At 45.9% G+C, this 24,817-nt stretch overlaps 2 protein-coding genes across 5 annotated transcripts; both read left to right on the top strand.

Annotated features, from left to right (window-relative positions):
- The first annotated feature begins 274 nt into the window (after positions 1–274).
- On the top strand, positions 275–18,566 carry nap1l1 (nucleosome assembly protein 1-like 1). Of its 4 annotated transcripts, XM_068586306.1 has the most exons (16): positions 275–406; positions 4,054–4,092; positions 5,279–5,367; positions 6,999–7,101; positions 8,984–9,125; positions 9,843–9,935; positions 10,321–10,449; positions 10,614–10,685; positions 10,774–10,913; positions 11,372–11,517; positions 11,606–11,625; positions 11,885–12,007; positions 12,891–12,923; positions 13,037–13,087; positions 14,443–14,479; positions 16,723–18,566. In XM_068586306.1, exons 1-15 carry the CDS (start codon positions 279–281, stop codon positions 14,446–14,448), a joined length of 1,314 nt encoding a protein of 437 aa, XP_068442407.1. In that variant the 5' UTR covers positions 275–278; the 3' UTR covers positions 14,449–14,479; positions 16,723–18,566. The 4 variants fall into 4 exon arrangements, with proteins under 4 accessions (XP_068442407.1, XP_068442405.1, XP_068442406.1 ...); XM_068586304.1 differs by lacking the exon at positions 14,443–14,479; XM_068586305.1 differs by lacking the exon at positions 14,443–14,479 and having other exon boundaries at positions 9,843–9,923.
- Positions 18,567–19,577: 1,011 nt separating this feature from the next.
- phlda1 (pleckstrin homology-like domain, family A, member 1) lies at positions 19,578–23,530 on the top strand. Its single transcript, XM_068586581.1, is given in 3 exon segments — positions 19,578–20,124; positions 20,127–20,217; positions 21,666–23,530. Coding segments are annotated over 3 exon segments (630 nt in total). The 5' UTR covers positions 19,578–19,590; the 3' UTR covers positions 21,671–23,530.
- Positions 23,531–24,817: the final 1,287 nt, after the last annotated feature.

Genomic DNA, 24,817 nt, shown 5'->3' on the forward strand with positions numbered 1-24,817 from the left:
ATGATGACGATGCTGAACGAGATGAGATGATGATGATGATGATGATTAAAAATGAAATGGTATGGGAAATTGACGATGAGGAAGGAAGACAAGATGGTTATAATGACAATAATGAATGAGTTGAGGAAGAGGAGCGCTCAACAATGAGAGGAAGAGGATCATGGTGGTGCTGATGATGATCCACCATCCCCTGCTCCCCCCAATAGGGGCGCCCTCGGCGCTGCCCCGCCCACTTACAGCGTTGCCTCGGCGACTGCCGGTTTACGTGATGACGTCGGATGTATATGAGCGCAGGCGGCGGGATCTCTCTCCCTTTTACCGCCATCGGAGCGGAGTCTTTCTTCCCCGGGACCTCTTCACTGCGCAGCGCCGCTTCACCAGTCCAGCCTCCGGCCACACAGCGAAGGTAAGGGACAGGACTCACCAATGGCCTCGACGCCAACGCCCCGAGCTCACGCGTCGTTTCACGAGTTTAAATTGCAAATCCGCTGCTTGATTCGTCGGCGGCAGAGGAAGACTGCTCCACTCTGCTAAGGCTAGTGGAGGCAGACAGCGGCAGCAGCCATTGAGACAGGCTCCACCATGATGTGTGTTACCGCCACACGCGATTAGGAAAATAATGAAACGGCGGTTGGCGTGCATGTCCGCGTCCCCTGGATTGGTATGACAATCACTGCATTGGTAGGGAGGACATGACGTCGCACAATTGCCGTAATTGTGAACGTTTTTCTGAATTAGTTGACACGTGTCTTGTATCTTGTATTTTTTTTTTTGCGGGGGGGGGGGGGGGGGGGGGGCTTGACCTTATTTGTTGGAGGACGGTACTCTTGTTGGGGAGCTTGAGGGGGAACCGTTAAAGCGCCGGTTTGACACCGACAGCCGGTGACGTTACACGGCTAGCGCTGCTTGGACCGCGGTACCGGAGCGTTGACACCGCTTCCTCCCGGCTGGCCCGTATTGTCGCGCCCCGGCACCGTGTCTGTCGAAACTGGTCCTCCCACTTGCTCAGCCCGGGTAGTGCGCATCAAGCTAACTGGTAGCACATAAGCTAGCTTTTAAGTAGCCGGACCCATCGAGGCGGTGCACGGACGAGACCGGGCGGGCCGGCTACAGTTAGCCGGTTCACTAGCCTCTGGGTCGGCTTGTCTGCGGAGGGAGCGAGCGGAAATTGGTGGTTTGACGTCGGACGGTAAACGTCTCACTAGTCTCAGGGTCTCGCTCGGACCGATGTAAATTGTTGAAATTACAGAGTCAGAGTGAGCGGCCGGGCATCCACCCCGGCTCTTTTTTTTTTTTTTTTTTTTTTTTTGGGTCAGTCATTGATGGCTCGCTAGACTTGAGCGTGCAACACGTGGTCGCTGGGGCAGGATTAGTAGGCGAGGACTAGTTCCAGAAACTAATGGGACCACGTGTGGTCTGTCCGCAGGGCCGGTGCGTTACACGTGTAGTCAACATTGTTATCACAGATGTGGAAAAAAAAGATAGGACTGTTTTGTGTTTTGGTGGCTTTTTGTGACGGGGTGAAATGAAGGCAAGGTCTCTCTGTACATGCGTGGTACTTGCATCCCTAACAAGGCAGCAATAAATTTAGATGCGTCTACTTTCATGACTCATCACTTTATCACATGTGAGTGTTATCGACTGAGCATCTTCGTTGAAATGAGAAGACAAAATGTTTGCATGGCGATATCTAAACGTGTGCTGGTGTTCCAGACACTTGGCAGGAATGTACTCCTAACCAATCAGGTCGTTTACCTGCCATTATGTGTGCCCATTATGAAGCTTAAGCACTGACCCAAACTTCAGACACCATTACATCACATTTATACCGCGCACCCACAGTAAATTTGAAGAATGTGTGCTGCTGCTAAAAGCTTTCTACAGTACTTTCCCGTCAATAACTTGGCAGAGTAGAGGATACAAGATGGTGGTGGGTGTCATCTTACTCTTAGATATTGCAGTGTGATATGGGGCATGTGTGCCTTTGTTCATTTGCACCATTGACTACAAAGTGAGAGCTTTAAAGTGCGTTTCCATTTTAGATAAATGACAGAATGCAGCTTTCCGTAGAGGAATTGGGACATGATTAAAGCCATAAATCTGAGTCGACACACAGCCTGCTCTCTTCATCAGTTATCCCCTTATGGAGAAAGAAACGGTTTGATCTGCCACTTTGTACTGTGCTGAGCGAACTGTCACATCGTCTCCGCAGCTGAATAATGCTGTCTTAGCTGAAATGTAGGCCAGCAAATGTACAGCGAGATGGTGACGATATGACGGCTGTTCAGAAAGGATATCAGTCTTCTTCTGGGTTTTGGTGTACATTGTTTAGCTCTGTGAACACGTTTGCATCTCAGTGGTTGATTTTCTGATCGCGCATGAGATTCTGAAGTTTTGGGCTGCTGGTAAAGTGGCGCCATCAGATAGGGGCCAATTTACAGCCGGGATGACAGGTGAGTGCAATTAGAGGCTCGATTGGATGCCAAACCAGCAGTAAAATGGCAGTCAAATCAGGATTAAGGACCACTGCTATAGTCTGGACCTTACGGAAATGACAGTCGACACACAATTAAGCATTCTTTTTTGATTTTTAGGTTGGAGCTGGGAAGTGCAGTAGAGATGAGTGTCCAGATGTTAATATTTCCCATTTTAAGGTGGACTTAATCAAACTGTACTACCTGTCATCCTGTTTATTAATAGGATATCATACAATACTTTATTAAGCAACCAACAACACTGAAATTGAAATCTCCTGCTTGGGTTTTTTTCACATACAGAAGACAAAATACTTTCCTCCTCTCTATTTATACAACTAACTTCATCTGCATCAGCCTTTCTTCTCCTGAACAACCAGTTTACCAAACAAGACTGAAAGTACAAACACGGTCAGTTTAATTAATATGCTCAGTGTACGAAGTCTGTTAACATTGGCCAAAAATTACATTCAAATATTAATTGTATTAAATTTCAAACAGATATTTGTATTTCTGTTGATGTTTACTATACAATGGTTCAGGTTGTTGTTGTACACAATAGCAAAGCTGCTAGCTGTAAGCCCAATGCAAGCCAGTTTAGCTAATACAATCCAAACCTAACATAGCCATGTGAAGACCTACAGCATCTATGTCCAGCCCCAACAATAATCAAACTGTGAATTTGATCCGGTAATTGTTACGGAGGTTTATGTTTTTATATGGCAGTTAATCATTTATTCTCACTGAAGTGAACAGTCAGCCTGGAGACATGTATTGTCTTGTATTATCTGGGTCGACAGACTTTAAAAAAAAATCTATATTTGTGCTAAAAACATTTGAAGTAATCTTTGTCACAGGTATGATGATATACCAACGACACCGTTGAAACGATCTCAATGAGTATCGCATTGTTCATGATCTTTAATTGGATGCAGGCTGTCGGTGCAGTGCTGTAGACTGCTGCATAGGTTTCCTCTTTTTGTATGCATTTTTTATGCATTTCCTCTTAGATGGGAGTAGTGCACACGCACAGTAGTGGTTTGCAGGAGTAGGATGACTTGCAACGCTCGTTTTTATTTCCCTTTCCGTGATCAGCCCGTCTTCTGCACCAGTCTTACGAGAACCGTCGAGTAAGGCCGGTGCAGAGAACGGCCAGATCACGATTCATCTCAATGTAAAGTGTGACACACGGAGGGCTCTGCCAGTTGGGCATAGGCCTGGCTCTTTCAACAATATACCCTTATCTTGTAATGGAGGGGAGAACCTTATCAAACAGGTCGACCACTAGAACCTAACCTATGCTGGTCGTGCAGGGTTCATACAGGAGTGGCTGTATGCTTTCAGTTTGAGTGCAGCATCAATAATTGGGACTAGACCAATCTTCTGTGGCTGTTTTTTTTACCTGTCATTAAGTGTTGATAACTTCAACATTGCCCCTGTACCATCTTAGCGTTGGCATCAGGACTTGTTTGCAAATGCTGTTTGACCCAGATATGGAGACAGTCATGTGCAAGTCAAAATAAATTAGTTTGTGTCCTCCGGTATTTATAAACTAATCACCTTCTTTCTCTCTCTCTAGCATCACTCCACACTCAGCTAAGATGGCAGACATCGACAAGTAAGTGCATCTTCTGCCAGTGCTACTGTGGGTGAACCACTTGTCTCCTCTGCTGGTCTGAGGTCTGTGCTGCCTGTAGTTGGTCACTAGGGTCTGTGACAGTTTGAGGGATAGGACCTGCTGTCATATCACAGATTTTGAGGCGAGGTCAGGTGGACAACACGATCGAACACACAAATTGCGGCGCATTGGGCTCTCCCACCTTCATAACACACAAAACGCACGCCTGCAAAAGACGCCTCACAACATTGGAGGGAGTGACCTTAACATCCTTCAGTCAGGACTGTCGCTCCAGTGGCTGTCACACAACGCAGGGATGGATGCCATCTTGCTCCCTCTCTCTCGCCCCTGTTGGCCATTGATTTTAATTTTGTGCTGCAGACTGACAGCAGGATGAGAGGCCATGCTGGTGAAGTCGTGTCGTATTCAGTATTGTGCACTCTGCACTGCATCTATAAAGTAGGGCGTCATGTTTCAGTGCTTGGAGTAGCTTCATGGGAAAAAGAAAAAACAACTCACCCACTACTGCAGCAGCTACAACCCATGCAGGAAAGTCTGCCAAAGGTTGAGGCTCTCAACCTCAACCATTGGCTGCTAACAGCTAGCGGTGCCAACTGAGCTAATGATGTCAACAGTGCTGACATACCGAACATACCATCCTGAGTGTGAACCCGAGGATGAGCAGTTACTGTTGGCATGGCATCTCTTTAAGGATATTAGCATTGTAATATTAAAAAAACTGATAACCCGCTCATTGCCTGCAGGCAGGAAATAACACTGAACTCTTCTTGTCATTATAAACCAATGTGCCCTCGAGCTAGGTATGCTAGTAGGCTGCAGCTATTGTTTATTATCCTGTTCAAGTGCACAGTTGTAAATCTGAGTTTTCCTTGGGTAATTTAGGACTAAACGTGTTTCCCAGCTTAATTTCTTTTATATTTTCACCAAGCAATTATTTTTTTCAGATTTAAGAGGGTGTTAAATGTCAGATAAAACGCCTAGTTTTTTTTTTTTAATTCCCCAAATAATTGTACACCGCACTACTTTGTTTCACTCTGACTCTAAAAAAAACAGAAGTATATGTGGTGGCAGGTGTGGATTCTATTCTGCACACTCGGTGTGATGTGTCTGCGTTTTATTGACCTTCCCCTCTGTCTTCCTCCCCCTCCGTGTGTCCCCCGAGCAGCAAAGACCAGGCTGAGATAGACCCTGCAGATATGGAGGACGTGGAGGATGTGGAAGAGGAAGAGACGGGAGAAGATGAAAACAGCAAAGGTAGGACGTTAAATGCAAATGAAACTGCAGAGGGACGGGCGTAGATGATGAAATCTTCTAAATCATCTTTCTAAATGTTATTCCAATAGCATCGTACCAATCTGAACTCTGTCTCTGTCTGGTACTTAAACTGAGCAGAATTATAATGACTTTGACTAATTATTTTAGAATTGTAGTTAAGAGCTGAGAGGCACTAATCCGTTTTTATTTTGGGATCTCGCTGCTGTTTACTCATCCCTTTGACGCCCAATAAATGATTCAGACAGTTTCTCATAACTGCCTACTCCCGGCTCATTGTGAATAGACGGCTGTTTGGCCTTGTCTATTTATAACAAGTTTGAATAGTCTTTTAAAGGCCAGACTTTGAAAGGAGGCTCATTCTGGCTGCCTGCGACTGATCGCTCATAGCGAGCGCACTCTCTGCAAAGCTTTACACGAGGCAGGAGATTATGAACGCATGAGTAATGCAGTTGCAGCATGCCAACAATAACATGCAGCGCAAACTCGTTAATAACCCCGCACCATCACCCGATCACGCATCCAGGCTGCAAACGCAAAGGGAACCGCAAATCACAGCCCTGCTCATAAGATGCATGCAAGTGCATTGTTTAGAAGGAAAGGGTGAAGCTTCACCTGCTGCCATCAGTGTAAATTATTCAGCAGCACCCAACCCCATCCTCAAGTGTATTCAGTGTTGCAGATGTGATTTTAATTAAAAAGGGACACACTCCACCTGTAAGGTGTCAGGTTCACTGTTATCACACCCTTGACCTACACTGAATGTAGCATCCAGAAGTAGATGATAGTTCTTGTTGGTCAGACCTGAAACACACCAGTAACATCAATTAAGACCAGTGATGAAACATGTAGAGTGTCTGTGGTCTCATGACCCTAAAAAACATCCAGGACCTTTTTACAAAGCATAGCTGTACCTTCAGGAATTGGTCGCGAGCACAAACGGTCAAAATGCAACCGGCCTGTGTAGATCAGTGCGTAAGGCGCATGCTTAAATTCTTCTTTTTAATTATTTTTTTTGAGAACGTAAGAAATGAATGAGCGCAGTAACCTTTTTTAGGGCCCTACTTTAAAAGACTTCAGTGCCCAATCCCACTGATTGTCTCAGCATTTTATCCCCGTGCCCGCTGATGGAGCCTCCGAAAAAGCAACAGATTGCGTTGTGTGACTTCAGTCAAGTAAAGGTGTATTTATTCAGAGGCTTGAACAGCGGATCTCTGCTCGCTGGTTCCAGGCAACACGCGCAGGATGTGCCAACAGAGAAAAGTGACTTCCAATCTCTTTAATCTTCTCGCCTGCCAGCAGCGACGCGGCTGAGCTTTGATAGGTGCGAGCAATGTGTCGGACACTTGGACTGTACCATCTGTCACCTGTCCACTTGCACAAACGAAGAGCGCTCCTTATTGCTGACTTCCTCCTCGTGTGTCCATACACGCACTGGTAAACCTTATTATACCTGTGATTCCTGTCCTAAACATGAATCTGCTTTTTTGAGCTCTTTAATCAAATTTCCCACCTGAGTCTCTGTGAAAACCTGAATCATTGTAACAACCTTCTTATGCATGCATGTATGAATTAACTCGTTTAAAATTTTGACTGTGCATTTGTGTTCTCAGCGCGTCAGCTGACCGTGCAGATGATGCAGAACCCACAGATCCTGGCTGCTCTGCAGGAGAGGCTGGACGGACTGAACGGCTCGCCGTCAGGCTACATGGAGAGGTGAGACGGGATCTGTTCTCACGGGCGATAACTTGAGCTTGGAACCTGTTTACGCAGAACCAGCTGCAGCATAGTTCAGTGTCTGTAAGCACACCAAAGGATGGGAGACTCTTTCCATAGCAGTTGGTGACCCAACTGCATCTTATGACACTTGGTGCCACAAAGGTGGTTAAAAAGGGTAAAAAATAATTTGTTAGGGATTCCAGATTCTTGTCTTAGATTCACTGAGAATTAAGAAACAGTTTTGAGAACCAGACATGGTTACCGGCACAGCAGCAAAGCAATGTGCCGGTAACCATGCCTGATTCCCAAATTACGCCATAGGGATAAGGTGGGTTAGGACTTCAACAAATTGTATTTGAGGCTGAAAACAAAGCTCACTTAAAAAATAGTTTTCAGCCGTTTCTATTGGAGTCCGGACAACTGTTTCTGTTGCCCAGTGGAAACAGACAAGTTGTGTTACAGCGAGGTAAACTGGTGGAATATTGTAAATATAGCATATAATTGAACAGTTTTATTTTAGTTTTTTAGCTCTGCCTTTCTTTAAGGTGGCTAACACGCTTGTTTCACAGCATGGAGCTGGAGCAGAGGTCTGAGACGCTCTCCTGAATGTTTTTGTGTGCATCTGATCTTTTTCTCACCTAAACCATCAGCGAGCTCTTTGATCAAATTGTCAGGTATTTGGCAGTCACTAACAAATCAACCAGTTTACAACATCCCAGCACTTGGGACACGCATCCTCTTGCCAGAATAGTGCAGGTGTTTTTTAATTTATCACACTGAGCACACCATATGAATTAATTGAACTTGTGTTCACACCGATGAGACGTGAGCCATAGTGCCCCGGCTCGTATTGATGCTACAGAGACGTGTGCAATCTTTATCCACAAGCAAGATAAGACAACATTTTAAAACATTATCTGAAAGATTAAAAAACAAAACACACAAACTTCCCCTGGTACACGTTTTCTAAAACCAGTTGTTCTTTTAACGGCACAGTCTTGTGACTCATAGACGGAGATGCAGACAGGTTTGATGTTACTGAGAGAAGAAGGCCCACCGGCATCGGAGCTGAAATGTAGCGCCTCTTATCCTGCCGTAGTCCAGGGCTGAGCATATGCATTACCAGTTATACTAAATGTTATTGTCTATAAAGGTTTAGCTGAAGTGTTGGGCTACTATATGTTTGTCGTTTCACCAACCGGAGGATGTTTGTGTCATACTTTGTGTGGATGAGACGGGAGAAGATGTATACGGCAATAAAAGCTCCCGGTCTCTGGCCGTACAAATGGGCCCCTGCTACGATGGTGTCTGTCGGACATATAGAGCTTCTCTTGCTATGGAGTCACTCGGCCCAGAGCGAGTTTTAGAAGATGCACAATCTTGTGGAACTCTCTACATGATGCACATCAGGAACCTCAAGTATAAACCAATAACTCTGCCTTCCTCCTCCACGCTGCTGTTAAATGAAATCTCAATACGACCTGTTCTTGGCATGGTTTGTTTGTTGCTGTGTACCTTATTGGAGATGCTCTGAGAGTGTTGCTCTGCTCCAGAGCTCATTAACTTCTGAGGCAGAGTCCTCTCGACTATCTGCTGCACATTAACAACATTTTGTTCTGCGTTTCTATATTGAGAAGCAAAGGGAACGCATGATCACAACATAAGTTTTAAAGTTTGTGCAGCTCTTTCTCCAATCTAAAACCTAAACTGGTACAATCTATAGATGATTCCCATAGTGTGATTTTTATTTAAATTATTTTTTTTCAAAATTGTCCGAGCAAAAGCACAGAGTGAAATGCATAACAGTAACTGATCTTTACGCCAGGATGTTTCCAGGGTTGTTCTCATCTGTTGTCCTCTCATATCTGCCTCCCTTCAGCCTACCGAAGGTCGTAAAGAGACGTGTGAACGCCCTCAAGAACCTGCAGGTCAAATGTGCCCACATTGAGGCAAAGTTCTACGAAGAGGTCCATGAACTGGAGAGAAAGTACGCGGCCCTCTACCAGCCCCTCTTCGACAAAGTAAGTCACCCGTACGCTTTCTGCATGCTGCTGTAATGCCGACGTCATTGTCTGTTGGTTGTGCGTTTTTGAGACCCAGTTAATGCTTTTCTCAAAGCATGAACTAAACGATTGGCATCACACGTCGGTTTGCTTTTAAAAGATTCGTGAACCTTTTAGGATTAAGAGTGTATCCGTGTTCCAATGCGCGTCAAATACATCGTGGTGCGCCACATGACTGGTGCACTCTTCCTCAGCATCTGTTACCCTGAGCGGGCTGCCATGTTTGTGCTGATCTGTACTGCTGTGCATCCAGTTACACGACGTGACGACTTTAAATTTAGGCCAAGACTCTCAAAATGTTAGCGTTTCGGTGTTAATCTTTGACCTGTCGGGTACAGCCCCACGCATGACTGTGCACTACTTCCTCACCAAGTGAGGCTGACCCTGTTCACTTTTACTGGATCTTTTTTTTGTAAAGTCGACTTAACTGCGTTGTTTGTCGCAAATGCAGCATGAAATATGTTTTGTCTTCATGTAAACAAAGAGGTTGGAACATTCCCAAGAATAGCAGACTCTCTCTCTCTGGTTGCTGAGACGGCTCCCGCTTGGTGTCTCATTCCATTTACTTGTGTTATGATTTCCCTTCTTCAGACGACGATATAACCCTCTGGAAATGTGCGCCAGTTGGGTGCAACTGGCCCGGTCTAAATGTTTTCCTCCTCTTGCTCTTTACAGCGCAGCGACATAGTGAAAGCAGCGTATGAGCCGACAGACGAGGAGTGTGAATGGAAGATGGATGAGGAGGAAGAGCTGACAGTAAGTAAGCAGGTACAGGTGACTTAAACACCTGCATGCTCCCTGCCTGAGCACTTGGCCTCATCTCTTTTGTTTCCTGCACGTACCTCAAAGTCTCATCCAGAACTGAGTAAGCGTTGTTCCCCCAAGAGGCATGCAGCTAATTAGGAAGAACGTGGGATTCAATCACGAGCATCGATATCAGACGTCTGCATTGCAAAGCAGAAATAAAAGTATATGAAACCAGTTTAGTGATCTAATATTATGGAGCTGGTTCCCTTGCTCCTGCATATAATCCCAGAGTGCCGTCTTTGTGGGTGTGGGTGGCGACGAGCCTAGTTTCATAATGCATGACGCCTGGAAAAAAACCTGGCCGAGCGCGCGTCCTTTTGTAAAAGAAAATGTCTCCCTCAACCAGGACGAGATGAAGGAGAAGGCCAAGTTGGAGGAAGAGAAGAAGGACGAGGAAAAGGAGGACCCCAAAGGCATCCCGGAGTTCTGGTTAACTGTCTTCAAAAACGTGGACCTGCTCAGTGACATGCTGCAGGTAGGCTCGTCCAGGGAAAATGGGTTGGAGGCTGCATATGTGATGGGGGGGAAATCAGGTTTTGCTTCCACCTGCTGGCCAAGTTGTGTAGAACATGGGTTTGCAGCGTCGATCCTGACATAGTGGTACTGATTCTGAATGCCGTGGCGCTTCTCTCCCCACAGGAACACGATGAACCCATCCTAAAACATTTACAAGACATTAAAGTGAAGTTCTCGGATCCAGGACAGCCCATGGTGAGTGAGCGCGCCCGGTGTTGAGTGTCTGGGAGCCGTCGGTTCCCGCTGACCCGTCTGTAACCGCATCTGGTTCGGTCCTCCCCAGAGCTTCACGTTAGAGTTCCTCTTCGAGGCCAACGACTTCTTCACGAACACGCTGTTGACGAAAACCTACAAGATGAGGGCCGAGCCGGACGAGACCGACCCCTTCTCCTTCGATGGGCCAGAGATCATGTGCTGCACAGGGTGAGAGCCTGATGTTCAGTTTGCTCTTCTGTTAGTCACATGGGATCATTTTTGGGGGCTAAACATTTTTCCATAATTTGTATGTTGATGGCAATGATCATTTTAAGGGTTACAAATCCTAAATAAGTATTATTTGTACAGTGATATTGTGTTTTTTGACAATAATTAACTTTTTTTTAAAAAACAAAACAAAGATTTCTCCAATTGTTCATTAATGAAATCTGCCTCATGTTCATACTGAAGTGATCTTGGTTTCCAACGGGAGATGAGGTTTTTCAGGAGCATTATGATTTCATGTTATGGTTTCTGGCCTCTATATTGAATAAAACACTCCCTCAACAAGCATGCCCTGCCTCGCTCTAACGGGTTGCCTCTACAACCTCACCAGCGAGATGAAACACCAGACATCCTTCAGCTTTCTGACGCTGACCTTGCTTCCTGCTCGTGTTTCACCACAGTTGCACGATCGAGTGGACAAAGGGCAAGAACGTCACGTTGAAAACAATCAAGAAGAAACAGAAGCACAAGGGCCGCGGCACGGTGAGGACGGTCACCAAAACGGTCCCCAACGACTCGTTCTTCAACTTCTTCACCCCGCCAGATGGTAAGACGACGCAGCACAAAGAGTCACTGACCACGGCCAGTTGATTCTCAGACGATCAGTTAAATAACTCTCTGCCTTTTGTTTACAGTTCCAGAGGGAGCCGAGTTGGTAAGTCATTGTACTTCTACTCTTTGTAATGTATTAGCTTTCAACAGCTTGAAGCAACAAAAGCAAAAAATGTGCTTCTAATCTTAATTCTAATCTGGTGTTCTTGGGTATTTTGAACATTTCCCGTTTATCTTAATGACCAGAATGTTTTGGACATCACTTCTTGCCTTTTTTTATCAAAAAAAAGAGACTAACCAGTCCTAAAGACCCTGAGCATCTGTCTTAAACCTGAATGAACTGACTGGCCGTCTGTCTTCAGGACGAGGACTCGGAGGCCGTCCTGGCTGCAGACTTTGAGATCGGCCACTTCATCCGCGAGCGCATTGTTCCTCGGGCCGTGCTCTACTTCACAGGGGAGGCCATCGAGGACGACGATGATGACGTGAGTGTGCTTTAGCTTTAGCTCAACCTGATGTCTACTGGAGCACTTTGAATAGACCAGTTTCTCCAGGCTGTGCTTGACTACATCATATCTGTCAGGGGAACGGGCTCTGCTGTCTTTGCTGCTGCCACGAGTTGTAGGGAATGTGCTGGTAATGGTTCCATTAGTTGTTGGCGTTATAGTAATAAAACGGTTTTCACAAGTCGCGTTCAGAACACTGTGGTTTAGCAATCAAACTTGTGTTCGTTACAGCAGGAAAAACCTAAATAATCATCAGTTTCTTCTTCCAAAGACCTGACAGGACTTTGGTTACTTGTTGTCATTGTGAACTTCTATACAAACACTGAACAGAGACCACAGGTCACAATAGGCTGTAAAACTGAAGATCATCTCCATCTCGTGCCAATAAACAGGAAACATGAAATTACATTTTACAAATAAAACTATTGCATCATGTCAAGTGTTATTAGTTCTCTAGTGGCTCCATTTAAACATCCAAAGCAAACGTTTCTCATCCCAGTGTGTCGCGACTGCGTTTCCATTCGCATCTTCATCAGCGGTGCTGGCAGGTCTTCCTCGTCGTGTCCTTGACTCCGTTGCTGTTGTAGCTGCCGAGCTAACCAGCTGCAGGTCTGCCGGCAGCAGCGGTTCATTTCTGGCACCGGCTTGTTGCGCTAACAAAGCACGGCTAAAGGTTCAATGACCGAATGTGCTCGTTTTTAAATTTGATTCCACTTTGATGCCCTCGTTATCCGGTTTACCCGCGGTTTTAACTGAGGATTGATTAGCGGATAAGTTGCTCTTTACGTTTAAGGAATGACATGCTGCTCAATTCTTCGTCAAATGCTGTCTACCAGCTAATCCTTACATTTGTGCTTTACAGTACGATGAGGAGGGCGAGGAGGCAGATGATGAGGTGAGACTATTTGTGGACAGTTATCGTATGGCAATGGTTAAATATGAATATGTGTTAACTGTGGGCGCGTCGAGGAAGCCCAGCAGTCTAAAGCCGTTCTGTGCTGTCTTCAGGAGGGAGAGGAGGAGGCTGACGAAGAGAACGACCCCGACTACGATCCCAAGGTGAGCTCGCACGTCCCCCTCCCTCCCTAAAGATCTCTGGTGTCCTGATAAAGACCTTACTCAGCCGTTCTCAACTTGGCTGCCTCAGGGTGCTCTTTCCAAAAAGCGAAGCGGCTCTTACTGTCGGCTATTGATAGCTGCGAGTGATCTCTCAGAACCTTTTTAAATGTCCCAGTGAGACACGTTGAGCATGACTTCCCCCCCCGTGTCCTACGGGTGTCCGCAGAGCTGCAGGTAGAGAACGGCTGTCAATCTCAACATACAGAATACATACTGTCAAATGCATCTCATTTTACACCAGCTTTTGGTTTTGCTTCAGCTTTTATTTTGTCGTCGTGATCTTGATTTGGCTTCCAGACGCACAATAAGACCCTCCCGTTAGATATTTTTCCTCTTCACCATTTTCTTAACCAAAGCCTGTTCCTCGGAATAACTTCTCACCAGTCAGTTAAAGGGCCAGTTCACCCCGAAATACACAAAACGGACTGTTCCTCCCACCTGCAGTGCTACTTGGTAATATATATAGCTTTTGTGTGGGTTCTTGGTGCTATAAGACAGCAGCTGTAGACGTCTTCTCTCCAATCGAATGGCACTCTGCTCGCGGTGCTCAAAGTGCCAAAAAATGCTCACCAGCTATGTGTCTAACGGTAAATCCAGCAGAGTCCCATTATATTGGAGAGAAGACTGGCATCTCTATTGACGATGAATCCAATGCAAAAACATAGCAAACCACACAACCCTGGAGTGATCAATGGCACTACAAGTAAGAACAAAGATGTATTTGAGGGGTGAACTGTCTATTTTTAAGTCCGACTGCTGCATGTTACTAAAACCTGAACCTTCTGCAACACACAGATCCAGTTTGCCTTATAGAGAAGGGAAATGTTACAGACAAATATTCAATATATATTTATTTCAGCCTTAGTCAATGCATTGTGTATTTGACATAATGTAAAATCAAGTAGTTGGTTTGAATGAAGTACAAACCTGCAGAGGTTTACTGCCATTTGACTGACTGATAAATAATGGCTTCTCTCTCTCCTGGACACTCGCTTCACCGCCTTCCTGAAGGAGGCGATGGAGCTGAAAAACTGCAGCTATGCAAGTTGAGTTCAGCATAAGATGCTCCCCGTGCACATAGACCAAACCAATAAAGTAACTAAAGTAACATTACCCAGACTGAAGCAGCTCGTAAACAAGCATGGCCTCTGCTTCTTTGCCAAAACAAAAACGTCTTTGACATTCTGTATTCTGCTAGTTATGCTTTTATTTTTTTCTCCTATTCATTAATGTTGCTTCATCTCCAGTCACTTTGGCATCTTTTGTCAGCTACTCTTTAAATTTTTCCTCACTAGGTTTAAGTGGTGACAGTAGAAAAATAACCCTATCCTGGTAGGTACAGCTTGTGAATTGTCAGCTTACTACCATCACCCCCCCCCCCCCCCCCCTCAACCACTGTCAGTTTTTGCTTTTTGCTTTTCCTTCATTTCTCTGCACGTCCCGCTCATGATCCCGTCCTGCCGCCGTGCTGCACCCTCCCGAGTGACTAACCCGCCGGTTTGTTGTTGGTTTCTTAACCCATAGTGATTCCTGCATTTGCACCTGTATTTCTGTATGTTGAAGCTAGTCCAGCCCCCTCCCCCTTTATTTTGTTCCTCCACTGTGTTGAACTCCATCCATTTACAAACGCAGGCGAGTTTTGAGTTTCTTTCAGGATGAGGATTTTTTTTTCTGCCATAAATTCTGCTTTTTATGGATGTGTGTCTTTAAAACCCATCAAAAGCTCATTGGTCCATTGTTTTTATCCTCGTCCCTGTTCACATTAGATCTGTTCAGCATTCACTCTTTTTCTCTATAGATCTGCTTGTAATGACGGCATAAAGGCCGTGCAGGGCCGTGATGTGAAACGGCTTGCACACATTTACAATAGGCCCAGATGTTTTTATCTTTCTGAAAGTGACATCAACGTCAACCTTCATTCGTTTTTTAAGAAACTTGATAGCTTGCTCGCAGGGATGTGCGTGATTAGTCACTTCAACATTGCCTCGCTAGTCACATGTCGTCTCAGGTGTTGCTCTTTAACTCTGGCGCTCTGGTCTGAACTCATCTGACGCTCATGACTCACTTCCTCACCGCCGCGTTCTCCCGGCCCTGCGCCCGCCTTGTGTTGCAGCAGCGCCTGGTTCTCCCCCGACCGGTTGGTCAGCAGCTCTCTGACAGTAGCCTACCAGCTCGCTGGCTAGTAAGCTAGCTTGTATGCTGCAGACAGACTCACTTTTACGCAAAGTAATGCACAGTCCAGGCGACCCGAGTGCACACTACTCGTTTTAGAAAACGCATTTTTAATATCATTTTATTATTGAAAAGTAGGATTCATATTTTTTAACTTTGAACATGTAATGTTTTATAATGTTGCACATTAAATTGAGGTCCGTTGTGCTTTCAGTGATTTCTTACTTTGAGAGTTGACTACTCGTCTCTATTGGCAGCAGATAAAAACAACACAAACTCTTCCAGCAGCGCGACATCATAGTGTGAGAGACAAGATTTAACATCTAAATGTCCACAGACTCAACTGTCAGAAGTTCATCAGTGAGCAAACGCATTTCACTAAATGGCTGAAGTGACGTTCTGCTGCGTCTGCGCGGCATCGGGAGCAGCGGCAGAGTGCATCACCTTCAGAAGTGTCTGCTCTGCTGCTCGTATGCAGCGTCTCTTTACAGGATTCACTCCAGCGCTTCGTTGTTAGCTGCTAATTGATTTGAGCCCAGCGGCTTGAGGCCATGTCGAGGTGTTTACGTGGATTGTAGCAGCAGCGCCAAAAATATCTCGTCACGCTTTTACACTAGAGCTTTAAAAGCATCTCCTTCAAAGTATACACTGAACAAAGAGCTTCTTTACGGTCTGACCGCTAACAGTGGAGTTTATGAATCCCAGTGTATTCTAAGGCTCACATCTGTTTGAATATTTTAACAAATGTGGAACATTAAAGTATGTATTTATCTTTTCCTTCAGTGTGTTTAGAGCCATATGATGTCCTGCTTAACTCTGACCCAGGACGACGTCATGTCGCCTCCTTCTACCTTCCAGACCGTTCTGTTTCTGAATACTTGGATTCAAAAACTAAAACCAAACCAACATTTAGAGCGAGTGTTAGGAAGGCAAACGGCGCTCTCCACTATCTCTATTTCACTGTGAAAAGATCACATTTTATTTATTCAAGTTTGTCGCCGAGAATTACACTTTACAAGATCACATTTGAACGCACCACGTTAACATCATTTACCGTAGCCCAAATCTATTTTTTACTGACTGGAGCGTGAACGCGCCGTAGTAAAACTCAAAGTAACCTGCAGGACTAACGGTAACTAGCTCTCCTTGTGCCGGCAGTGTGGCTTCACCGCAGGCGAGGGTCTCACCTGAGGAACTGTAGGAACCAGCACCGTCACGTTTTCACAAGTTTTAGCATCGAGGGACCGGCTCCATAGTCGGATGTACAGATGTGTTCAGTGCAGCTTGACTGTTTTAGGTCTTGAATTGGCTTTTCTGTGTGTGTATGTGTGTGTATCTGTGTGTATGTGTGTGTGTCGTGGTTTCATCTAACACCGCCTCCTCTTCCCTGTGGTTGCTTACAGAAGGATGCAGTCCCCCCAGCTGAGTGCAAGCAGCAGTGAAGCCCGGTCTGGCTGCCTCCTTGAGGATCAACTGCACTGTTAACGGCTTCTCAAATTAAAAACAAAAAAAAACAGATCTAAAAAAAAAACAACAAAAAAATAGTTACTTACCGCCTTATAATGTTTTGTATTTTTCTTGGTAGAGAATTTGAAGAAGAAAAAAAAAGTTTCAAGATTTTTGTTACAAAAACTCATGGTATAATACTGGGAGCTGCGTGGCTCGATATACATAGTATTTTACTAGACCAGTTTTCTTTTCCTTCTCTTCCTCCTCTGTACAATAGATAGAATACAGGGAAAAACAAAATGTCCCTTGAAAAGCATGAACTTGTTTCTTCACTGCTAAAAACTAGTTTGGGTTCTCGTAAAGTCTTTTGTTGTATTTGCTCTTAGACAACAGCTGTGGTTTAGACTGCGTCGTGGCAACGCCCCCTCGCTCTTCCTCGTCCCCTTCTTCTTCCTCTTCCTCCTACCAAAGTTCCAGGTTGTTCCCTTCCGGTCGTCCCAGGTGGATACTTGTTTTCCTTCTTAGCGGGGCCGAAGCACTGTAGCATTTCCAGCTCTTGTGACGGAGGATAGGTGGCCGAGCTGCAGCCCGAGTGTCTTTTCCAGTTTATCTCGTCTCACTCGCCATGGGAGCCGCAATCTGTGATTTTTGGGCCGCGTCCTGCTTCACTCGTGCGCGACTACTTTCCACTCCATACATTCCAGTGAGCGGACTGGCCCGGCGCCGTCAGGCGACCCTCTCGCTCTCCAAAGCGGAGTCCGCTTCTCCAACAGCTGGAGCGGACTCGTCTAAATTGAGCCAAAAATCAAGTTAGTTCCGGCCCCGCCGCAGGTCGCTCCCAGGGCTCGGCGCGACCTGGTCGAGTCTCTTTTTTTTAAAAACATTCCAGAGAATTCTTAAAACGAGCAAGAGGCCGAGACGGTTTGGTGGGACGGCCAGTTCGGGCCCGATGACCCAGTGCTTCAGGTTCCCCGCAGGCTCGCAGTGGCGTGGCTGTCTTTTCTATAGCACTTTGTACTTTTGTGTGGTGTACCGGTGGCGTGCCATCTTTGGTTATCTGTCTCGAGTACTCCTTGGAAGCAGCACTTTGTTTGACACCCGCTCTGCGGACGGTTCACCTCGTGCCATCTGGGTTTTAAGGGCTCCGATCGGGGCAGGCCCGCGTGGTGTGTTCAGAGAGGCTCTGGAGGAACAGGGTTGGGCAGATGTAGCACAGCGAAGGGGAAAAGTTTTAAGTGTCTGTAGACATGTCAGGTTCACCCTCCCCACCCTCTCATCCGGTTATCACATTTACCTCAATAATTCGTGACCGGTCAGGTGACTCCCTCAGCCCAGCCCCTGAGGTCCTGGTTCATTTTAATCACTGTGACAGGAGGGGAGGGGCGTGATAAGGCCATCCTGCTGGCCAATGAACCACCACCCTACCCTAAACTCCTCGCTTTGTTACCCAGAAGGCCACAGGGAAGCGCGTCAGAGCAATACTTACTAGCCAGGTAGGAGGGCTGAGAAAAAACCCGTAGCCTGCCTCCCCCTCTCCCCACCTTCCCCTGATTCTCAATGCCTTTGTGTTTGAGTTGTGAAACAGCCGAGCGTCGCTTGTGTTGGGCAGCGTCGTGTCCGCTGCGTTTCCCTCGTTCTGCAGAGTTCACATCCTGGTGATTTGGGGAGGGGACGTGAAGGGTCCTGTCGGGTCCTTCTGAACAGCTGTTGTCAAGGCAAAATGCTATGCTACAAAAATACTAATGTACTCAATAACCGTACGTGTATGTTCATGAATAAATTGGTTAAACATGTGAAATATGGTTGACTTGTTTTGTTAAGTGCTCTGTGTGTGTTTCTGGTCTTGGGGTTAACACAACTAGTGTTTATGAGTAGGGGTGATTGGCTATTTTATAAATATTACACTTGTAAATGTATCTTACAAAATAATTCTACTAAATTAAATATGGCCACTCGCTACATGCTGCTCCTTTGGCCCAGTAGCCTGAAGAAGTGAGTCTGCACTCTTGAGCCAGAAGAGGGCGCCATCACCTCGCCTACACTGAAATGCTCCTGACCTGTGGGGATATGGTGAGAAGTGAAATGACCACATCGCCACCACACTGATGTTCAAGAAGACTTCATCCCAGACGGTGATGCATTCATAAGTGAAGGGCTTCAACAGGGTTTCAGCCGGGTTTCAAAGTATCTGTTGGTTTGTCTCGTCACTAACAAGAGTACAAACCAGGCTGCTCATTGGAGGCCAAACACAAACTCGATGCTTCATTGTAATCTGATTGCACCAATGATGGAAGTATTCAAATACTTTTACTCAGGTGAAATACTTTTATTGCATAAAGACTTCAATACAAGACCAGAGTTATGTACATGTGCTGAGAGCATACAAAGAGTTTAACGGCTTCTTCCAGTGTTTGAATCAAGCGATGGACCACAGATGAACAGAGCACCAGCATATTGTAACACAAACCCGCATATCTGTTTTCCCCTGAAGAGGTCTGTAATGAGGTAGAGAACCTCTCCGGAATGGAGATGAAGTATCCAATGAGGAAACAAGTGTGTACTTCACACGTTGTACTCGTAAAGGTGAACATGCTCCTTCAAAACTACTCGCAGTATAAGTCATCTCAACTGCTGCTTTGTGTCTCGTGCCCTCCTAATACATGAACTCATCATCATCGAGCTGGAGTTGTGTGCAGTCGGGAGGCAGGGTACCTCCGAGGGGGGCGGTGCAGACCCCTCCCGCCCCCTCACACACTCCGTGACCAGCAGCCAGACAGACAGCCCCTCTCACTACACCCAGACGCGGCTCACCGCCGCATCTCATGCCTCCGCCTGCTGCTCCTGCTCCGGGATACACCGCCTTGCCCGCCCGCCCGCAGCACCCGGGGAGCTGGAAGCCGGAAGCGTCCGGACTGAAGATGCTGGAAAACGGGATGAAGGTGTTCAAGGAGGGACTGCTGGAGAAGCGGAGCGACGGGCTGCTGCAGCTCTGGAAGAAGAAGCACTGCGTCCTGACGGAGGACGGCGTGCTGCTGCTGCCGCCGAAGCAGCACGACCAGCCGCAGCAGCACCACCAGCACCAGCACCACCAGCACCAGCACCACCACCACCACGACGTGGGCAAAGTCAAGGAGCTGCACTTCGCCAACATGAAGACGGTGGACTGCGTGGAGCGCAAGGGCAAGTACGTCTACTTCACGGTGGTCATGGCGGAGGGCAAGGAGATCGACTTCAGGTGCCCGCAGGACGAGGGCTGGAACGCGGAGATCACCTTGCAGATGGTCCAGTACAAGAACCGACAGGCGATCCTGGCCGTCAAGTCCACCCGGCAGAAGCAGCAGCTGCTCGTGCAGATGCCCGGCCAGATGCCCGGCCACAAGACGGTCCGCAGCTCGCCGAACGTAGCGTGACCTGCGGCGAGTCCGCGGACATTGGTGCGCCAATAGCGGGTAAGACAAAGCGAGATTTCGGGGCAGGGGGGAGGGCGCTCCCCAGATCCAGGGACCACCTGGGAATCCCTTTGCAAATGAAGGACCCGAGTTTCGATTAGTTTTTTTTTTAACCCCTGGATATGTGTTAAGAACGAGGACGTCTGCTTTCAGGCTCCAGTGCTCCCTCACTGAGCAAACCCCGAGTGAATATTCTGGCAAGAGGGGGACGAAATCGTACAAAAATGTGGATTTACTTTGGCGTAAAGAAAAGTTTGGCAGCCTCTGCTAGGCCTGCCCACACGTCCCCCCCATGGAGGTACAGTGTGCTTGGTATCCGTTCCTAGGCAGGTTTGATATTTAATACAACAAGGGCTCCCCCTCATCCATAACACATGGGACACATGGCTTTTTACGCGCGGAGGTTAATCTATTTAAACGTGTCCTAATTGTTGACACCAACAACGGAAAGATGAATATGTCTATATATAAAGCATTTCAAATGAGAGTCACTCGAGTGAATCAATATTTGAGCGTTTGGAAATCCGCTGTTTTAAAGTTTAAGCATTTGAAAACTCCAAACGTTGCGTCAAGACGCGCATATTGCGCGCAATAATCCTCGGCGGTCAGGTGAATCCCAGACGTGTTTAAGTTCACGCACAGACATATACTTCCAAATGTATATGTGCCAAACCAGAGCCAGATGACAGTCCTCCACTCCACGTAAGCTACGTTGTGTCCATGCAGGTGGCTCTCTGTGGCACATGGTCATATGTTGACACACTGAGGAAACAATGTGGTATTATTCTGTTATCGTGGAAGAAAGTAGTGGAAACACTGGTGCTGCCATGGCTTTTGATTTTGAGGGAGACATTGGGGGCAAAAACAACCTTGTTCCCTTTCCATATTGACTTTGCAAGATACATATTTGAGTCATGTTTGTTCTCATGATTATGGATCCCACTTCACTGTAGTATGAGCAGCATGGACATTGACCTGAGGTTTGAGGCCATGAGTTTTGCATTTTTACAAAAATTTGGGGATTTTAGCAATGTTAAAAGTTGTTTTAATTAACATGTGAAGTGTACTTTTAAGCTGATTTCAGTCTATTTAGACTTCAATCAATTAAATTGTAAAATAAATGCCTCGTGACATAATAAGTCCATAACACCTAGCTAAATGGATGAAATATTACTAAATCAAATGGAACATGTTAAAGACTTACATTTTTTATGTCTGATCAACATTCTTTCAAGAGGGGGGGTCGAGGTGATTTCTAAAGTCTTGATCCAGTTCTCCACGTTCACTCACATGCTTATTTATCTTATGTGATACAGGAATGCTTTTCTCAGTCAAAACTTTCACATGAAGAAAGTAGAGAAACTTGATAACGAGTCTGTGTTTGTAGTGACGTTAGCGCTGCCTCGGCCCCATCAGTCTGCAGTCTGTCTAATTGATTGCATCCGCAGGTTAATTGGACACTCGGCTGGAGGATGAATATCGACGAGAGTCTCTCCTGCAGCCTCTCCACACACCTCCACTCCAGGAGAACTCCTCTTCCACGCGGTGGTGTCCACATACCAGCGTCCCCTTTTCAATACAAAGACTTATTTCACAAAAGACTGATGGACAAAAAGCATGTGGGAACACAACTGTACTCAACAGTTGTGATGGGTTTATCCCTTATTTATTAGATGTATATATATTTTCTATATAAAACAAAAGTTCTGTTTGTTGATGAATGTTTAGTGTGTTTGTTGCTAGAGGGGAACAAGAAATGCTTGATCGGTGGTTCTCAGCCCACATGTTACACACAAGGGTTACATGTAGTTATTTTAGGATGGTTGCCGTAGGTTAATCAGATCAACTCATCGGTGGTAAAATGTGTCATTAATCATGTTTTTATTTTTCAACTGAACCAAAGAACCATTTCATTATGATTTTGCTCTTGTGCAGTGTTACAGCTCAGAATATACTGAATACAACAGATATATGATGGGATAACTGCATGTTTGCTGAATTTATGAATAGCCACTTGACATCTTAGATTTTCATGGTGTACATCGATCATTTTCCAGCATTTCTAAATAACTAAGCTATATCTTGATTTTGTGAGTCTTAAATCTTAGTGAGATAGCCTACCAGATAATTACCCTCGGTTTGTTTTCAGTGGCTACAGAGTGGAGTCTTTATGGTGAGCAAGTAACACGCTCAGTTGGGTTTTTGTTGAATTGACCGCTCTCGACAGACATTTCATTGGTTGCTTTAAATCGTGTTGGGTTGGGACCAATAACAGCTGTTTTCTGGCTTGATACTGTATTCTGAAACCACAAGATGGAGGAAACCAGTAGGCCCAGCTTACTACTTGGCAATGAAAACAAAAGAGGAGACGTACCTTGACTTTGTTAAATGTTGAAAGAGATACAGACGTGGTTTATAAACAGTTGTCAGCCGGAGTCAATGGTACGAATAGCTGCCTGAATAAACTGCATCAATTTATTGCCATTAGCTACGGTTCAAACTAGCTTGCTAACTGTAAGTTAGCTTCTGTGCTAACTAGCTTGCTTATTGTAAGTTAGCTTGTGCTAACCATGGACTGTATGGTGCTAACTAGCTTGCTGTCTTTTAGTTAGCTAAAGTGCTAACTAACTGACTTATGGTAAGTTAGCTACTGTGCTAGCTAGCTAGTCAGTAAGATATCCTCTCATGATGGGTAATTATGCATCCCACTGCTCTTCTTGGCCCCTCCCACTAACATGGACCACAACCAATCAGAATATGTGTGTCTCTAGCAGCTCAGACGCTTCATAAAACTATGTCTCTAATCGGCAACTTTTGTACTGGAAGTTATGAAATGCTTTTTTCCTCTTAATGTTTTTTCCAGGAGAAAATGAACACGCGTAACAATGTGACTGTTGTGAAAGTGAAGGTGGTGATGTACACAGGGCATTTGACGGGAGGTGGCGGGTAACGTCTTCCTCTGTTATTGTTTCCACGATGGTGGGACGTGGTCCTGTCAGGTGACGTCACCTCGCTGTGGCTCGTGCCGTTTCCTGTTGGCTGGAAAGTGCGTTCCCCGTCTTGCCAGTGTACCACAACCACACAACACATGCCTCGGTGTTGTTGTCATCTCCCACACAGCTGTGCCCTTTATCTAATGCGGCTGGTGCGATGCTTCTTCGACATGCCTTCCTGTTGCCCTCATTACACACACAGTTATAGCCGTGCCCTTTGTAGCCACTGTCCAATTTCTTATTTCAACGTGAGATCTATTTTCATACCTCGAAAAAGACACATTCCATTAAAAGAAAACAAAAATATAAACTGTCTCGTGTGGTTTCTTTGTATCTCCACAACAACGGCGTATGTATGATGCGAGTGGGCGCCCCGGGTTCAGCGGGGTCGTTTAACCGACATGTAAAGCCGCGGCCCTGTCGGTCTCCAGCCTTTCATGCTTTATAACCGCTGAACCTCTCACCCCCCGTTTCCTGGTCTAAATGTAGAAGCCGCGTGGAGAATTGGGTTTCACTGCCAGTTGTTGCCGCTCAGATACACTGCCAGCGCGTAATGTCAAAAGCACACGTGGCTCCGGCTACTCTCCTGTCTTAGCGCTGAGCTAATTCAATTACACGCAGTGCGCATGACGGCATCCTGTCCCACACATGGACGGCTCGCTGCTGGAAGGAAGCAGCGCGCCTCTCTAAACACTGAAGCGGTGGCTGAGGGTCCCAGTTACATTCAAAATGCAACATGTTCACGCCGCTGCAATCAGGAGTCAGAATGGAAAGCCGTGTATATTTTTGACATTTAGCAGGTGCTCATTTCTAGATTGACAGCAGGAAATATGAGGTCACTTGTATTGAGGAGCTGCAGTGATGACACGTAGCAATCACATGGTCATAAATGTTTAAAAACAAACAAACAGTGGCATGAATGGAGAAGATTGTAAAATTAGCAAATTGGCTGTCAAGTAATATCTGCAAGATATTGCTTTAAAAACGCTGAATAATTTCTAAACAGTTACGTAACTAGTTCAGTGCTAAAATAAAGATAATGATTCAAAACAAATTACAAAGTACACCGATTAAGCGTAATGTGCAATTTGTCTTCGGGCCTGCACACAAATAAATGTTTCCTTGTGTTTGAACAGTGAACGTCTTTAACTGCTCTTCATGTTAACATGAATGACTCAGAGCTTTGTCTCTATTTTCCCTGTAAATAAATATCAGTACTCTCCAGGACACTTCCAGACATAACGCAACATTGAACGGTAAATAAAATGTATATTGTCTGTTCTCAAATGAACCCACAAAAGCTGAGAGAGGACAAGATTAATTTGTCTTGTTGACGGTGCGTTCCTTTGAGATGCTCGGCGGCAGCTGCTCTTTAAACTTCACACAGGAAGCCTCTGTGGCTCCATCTTGGCATGTCAGTTGACTGCCGACGTATTCCTCACCATTACGTCTCTCTTTGATCGGGGGGCAGGCGACAAGAGACAAAATGTGACTTAAGTGACTTCCAAAGCGCTTTTAATCCAGATCTGTGGGGTCCGCCTGTATCCTCACGACACCCCAGATGATCCCAGTTTGACCTGTCACATCACACGACAGTGTGTGTGTGT

The sequence above is a fragment of the Clinocottus analis genome, unplaced genomic scaffold (genome assembly GCF_023055335.1).
Source record: "Clinocottus analis isolate CAN_PGR_092001 unplaced genomic scaffold, fCliAna1.0.p SCAF_20, whole genome shotgun sequence".
NCBI classification, from domain to species: Eukaryota; Metazoa; Chordata; class Actinopteri; order Perciformes; family Cottidae; genus Clinocottus; species Clinocottus analis.

What these genes read in the sequence shown, in the direction of transcription:
- nap1l1 (XM_068586304.1), top strand. Translation starts at nt 279, where the DNA reads ATGTATATGAGCGCAGGCGGCGGGATCTCTCTCCCTTTTACCGCCATC. An exon ending in CGGATCCAGGACAGCCCATG is followed by an intron (nt 10,686 to 10,773) that starts GTGAGTGAGCGC and finishes GGTCCTCCCCAG; the next exon opens with AGCTTCACGTTAGAGTTCCT. An exon ending in ACCCCGACTACGATCCCAAG is followed by an intron (nt 13,088 to 16,722) that starts GTGAGCTCGCAC and finishes GGTTGCTTACAG; the next exon opens with AAGGATGCAGTCCCCCCAGC.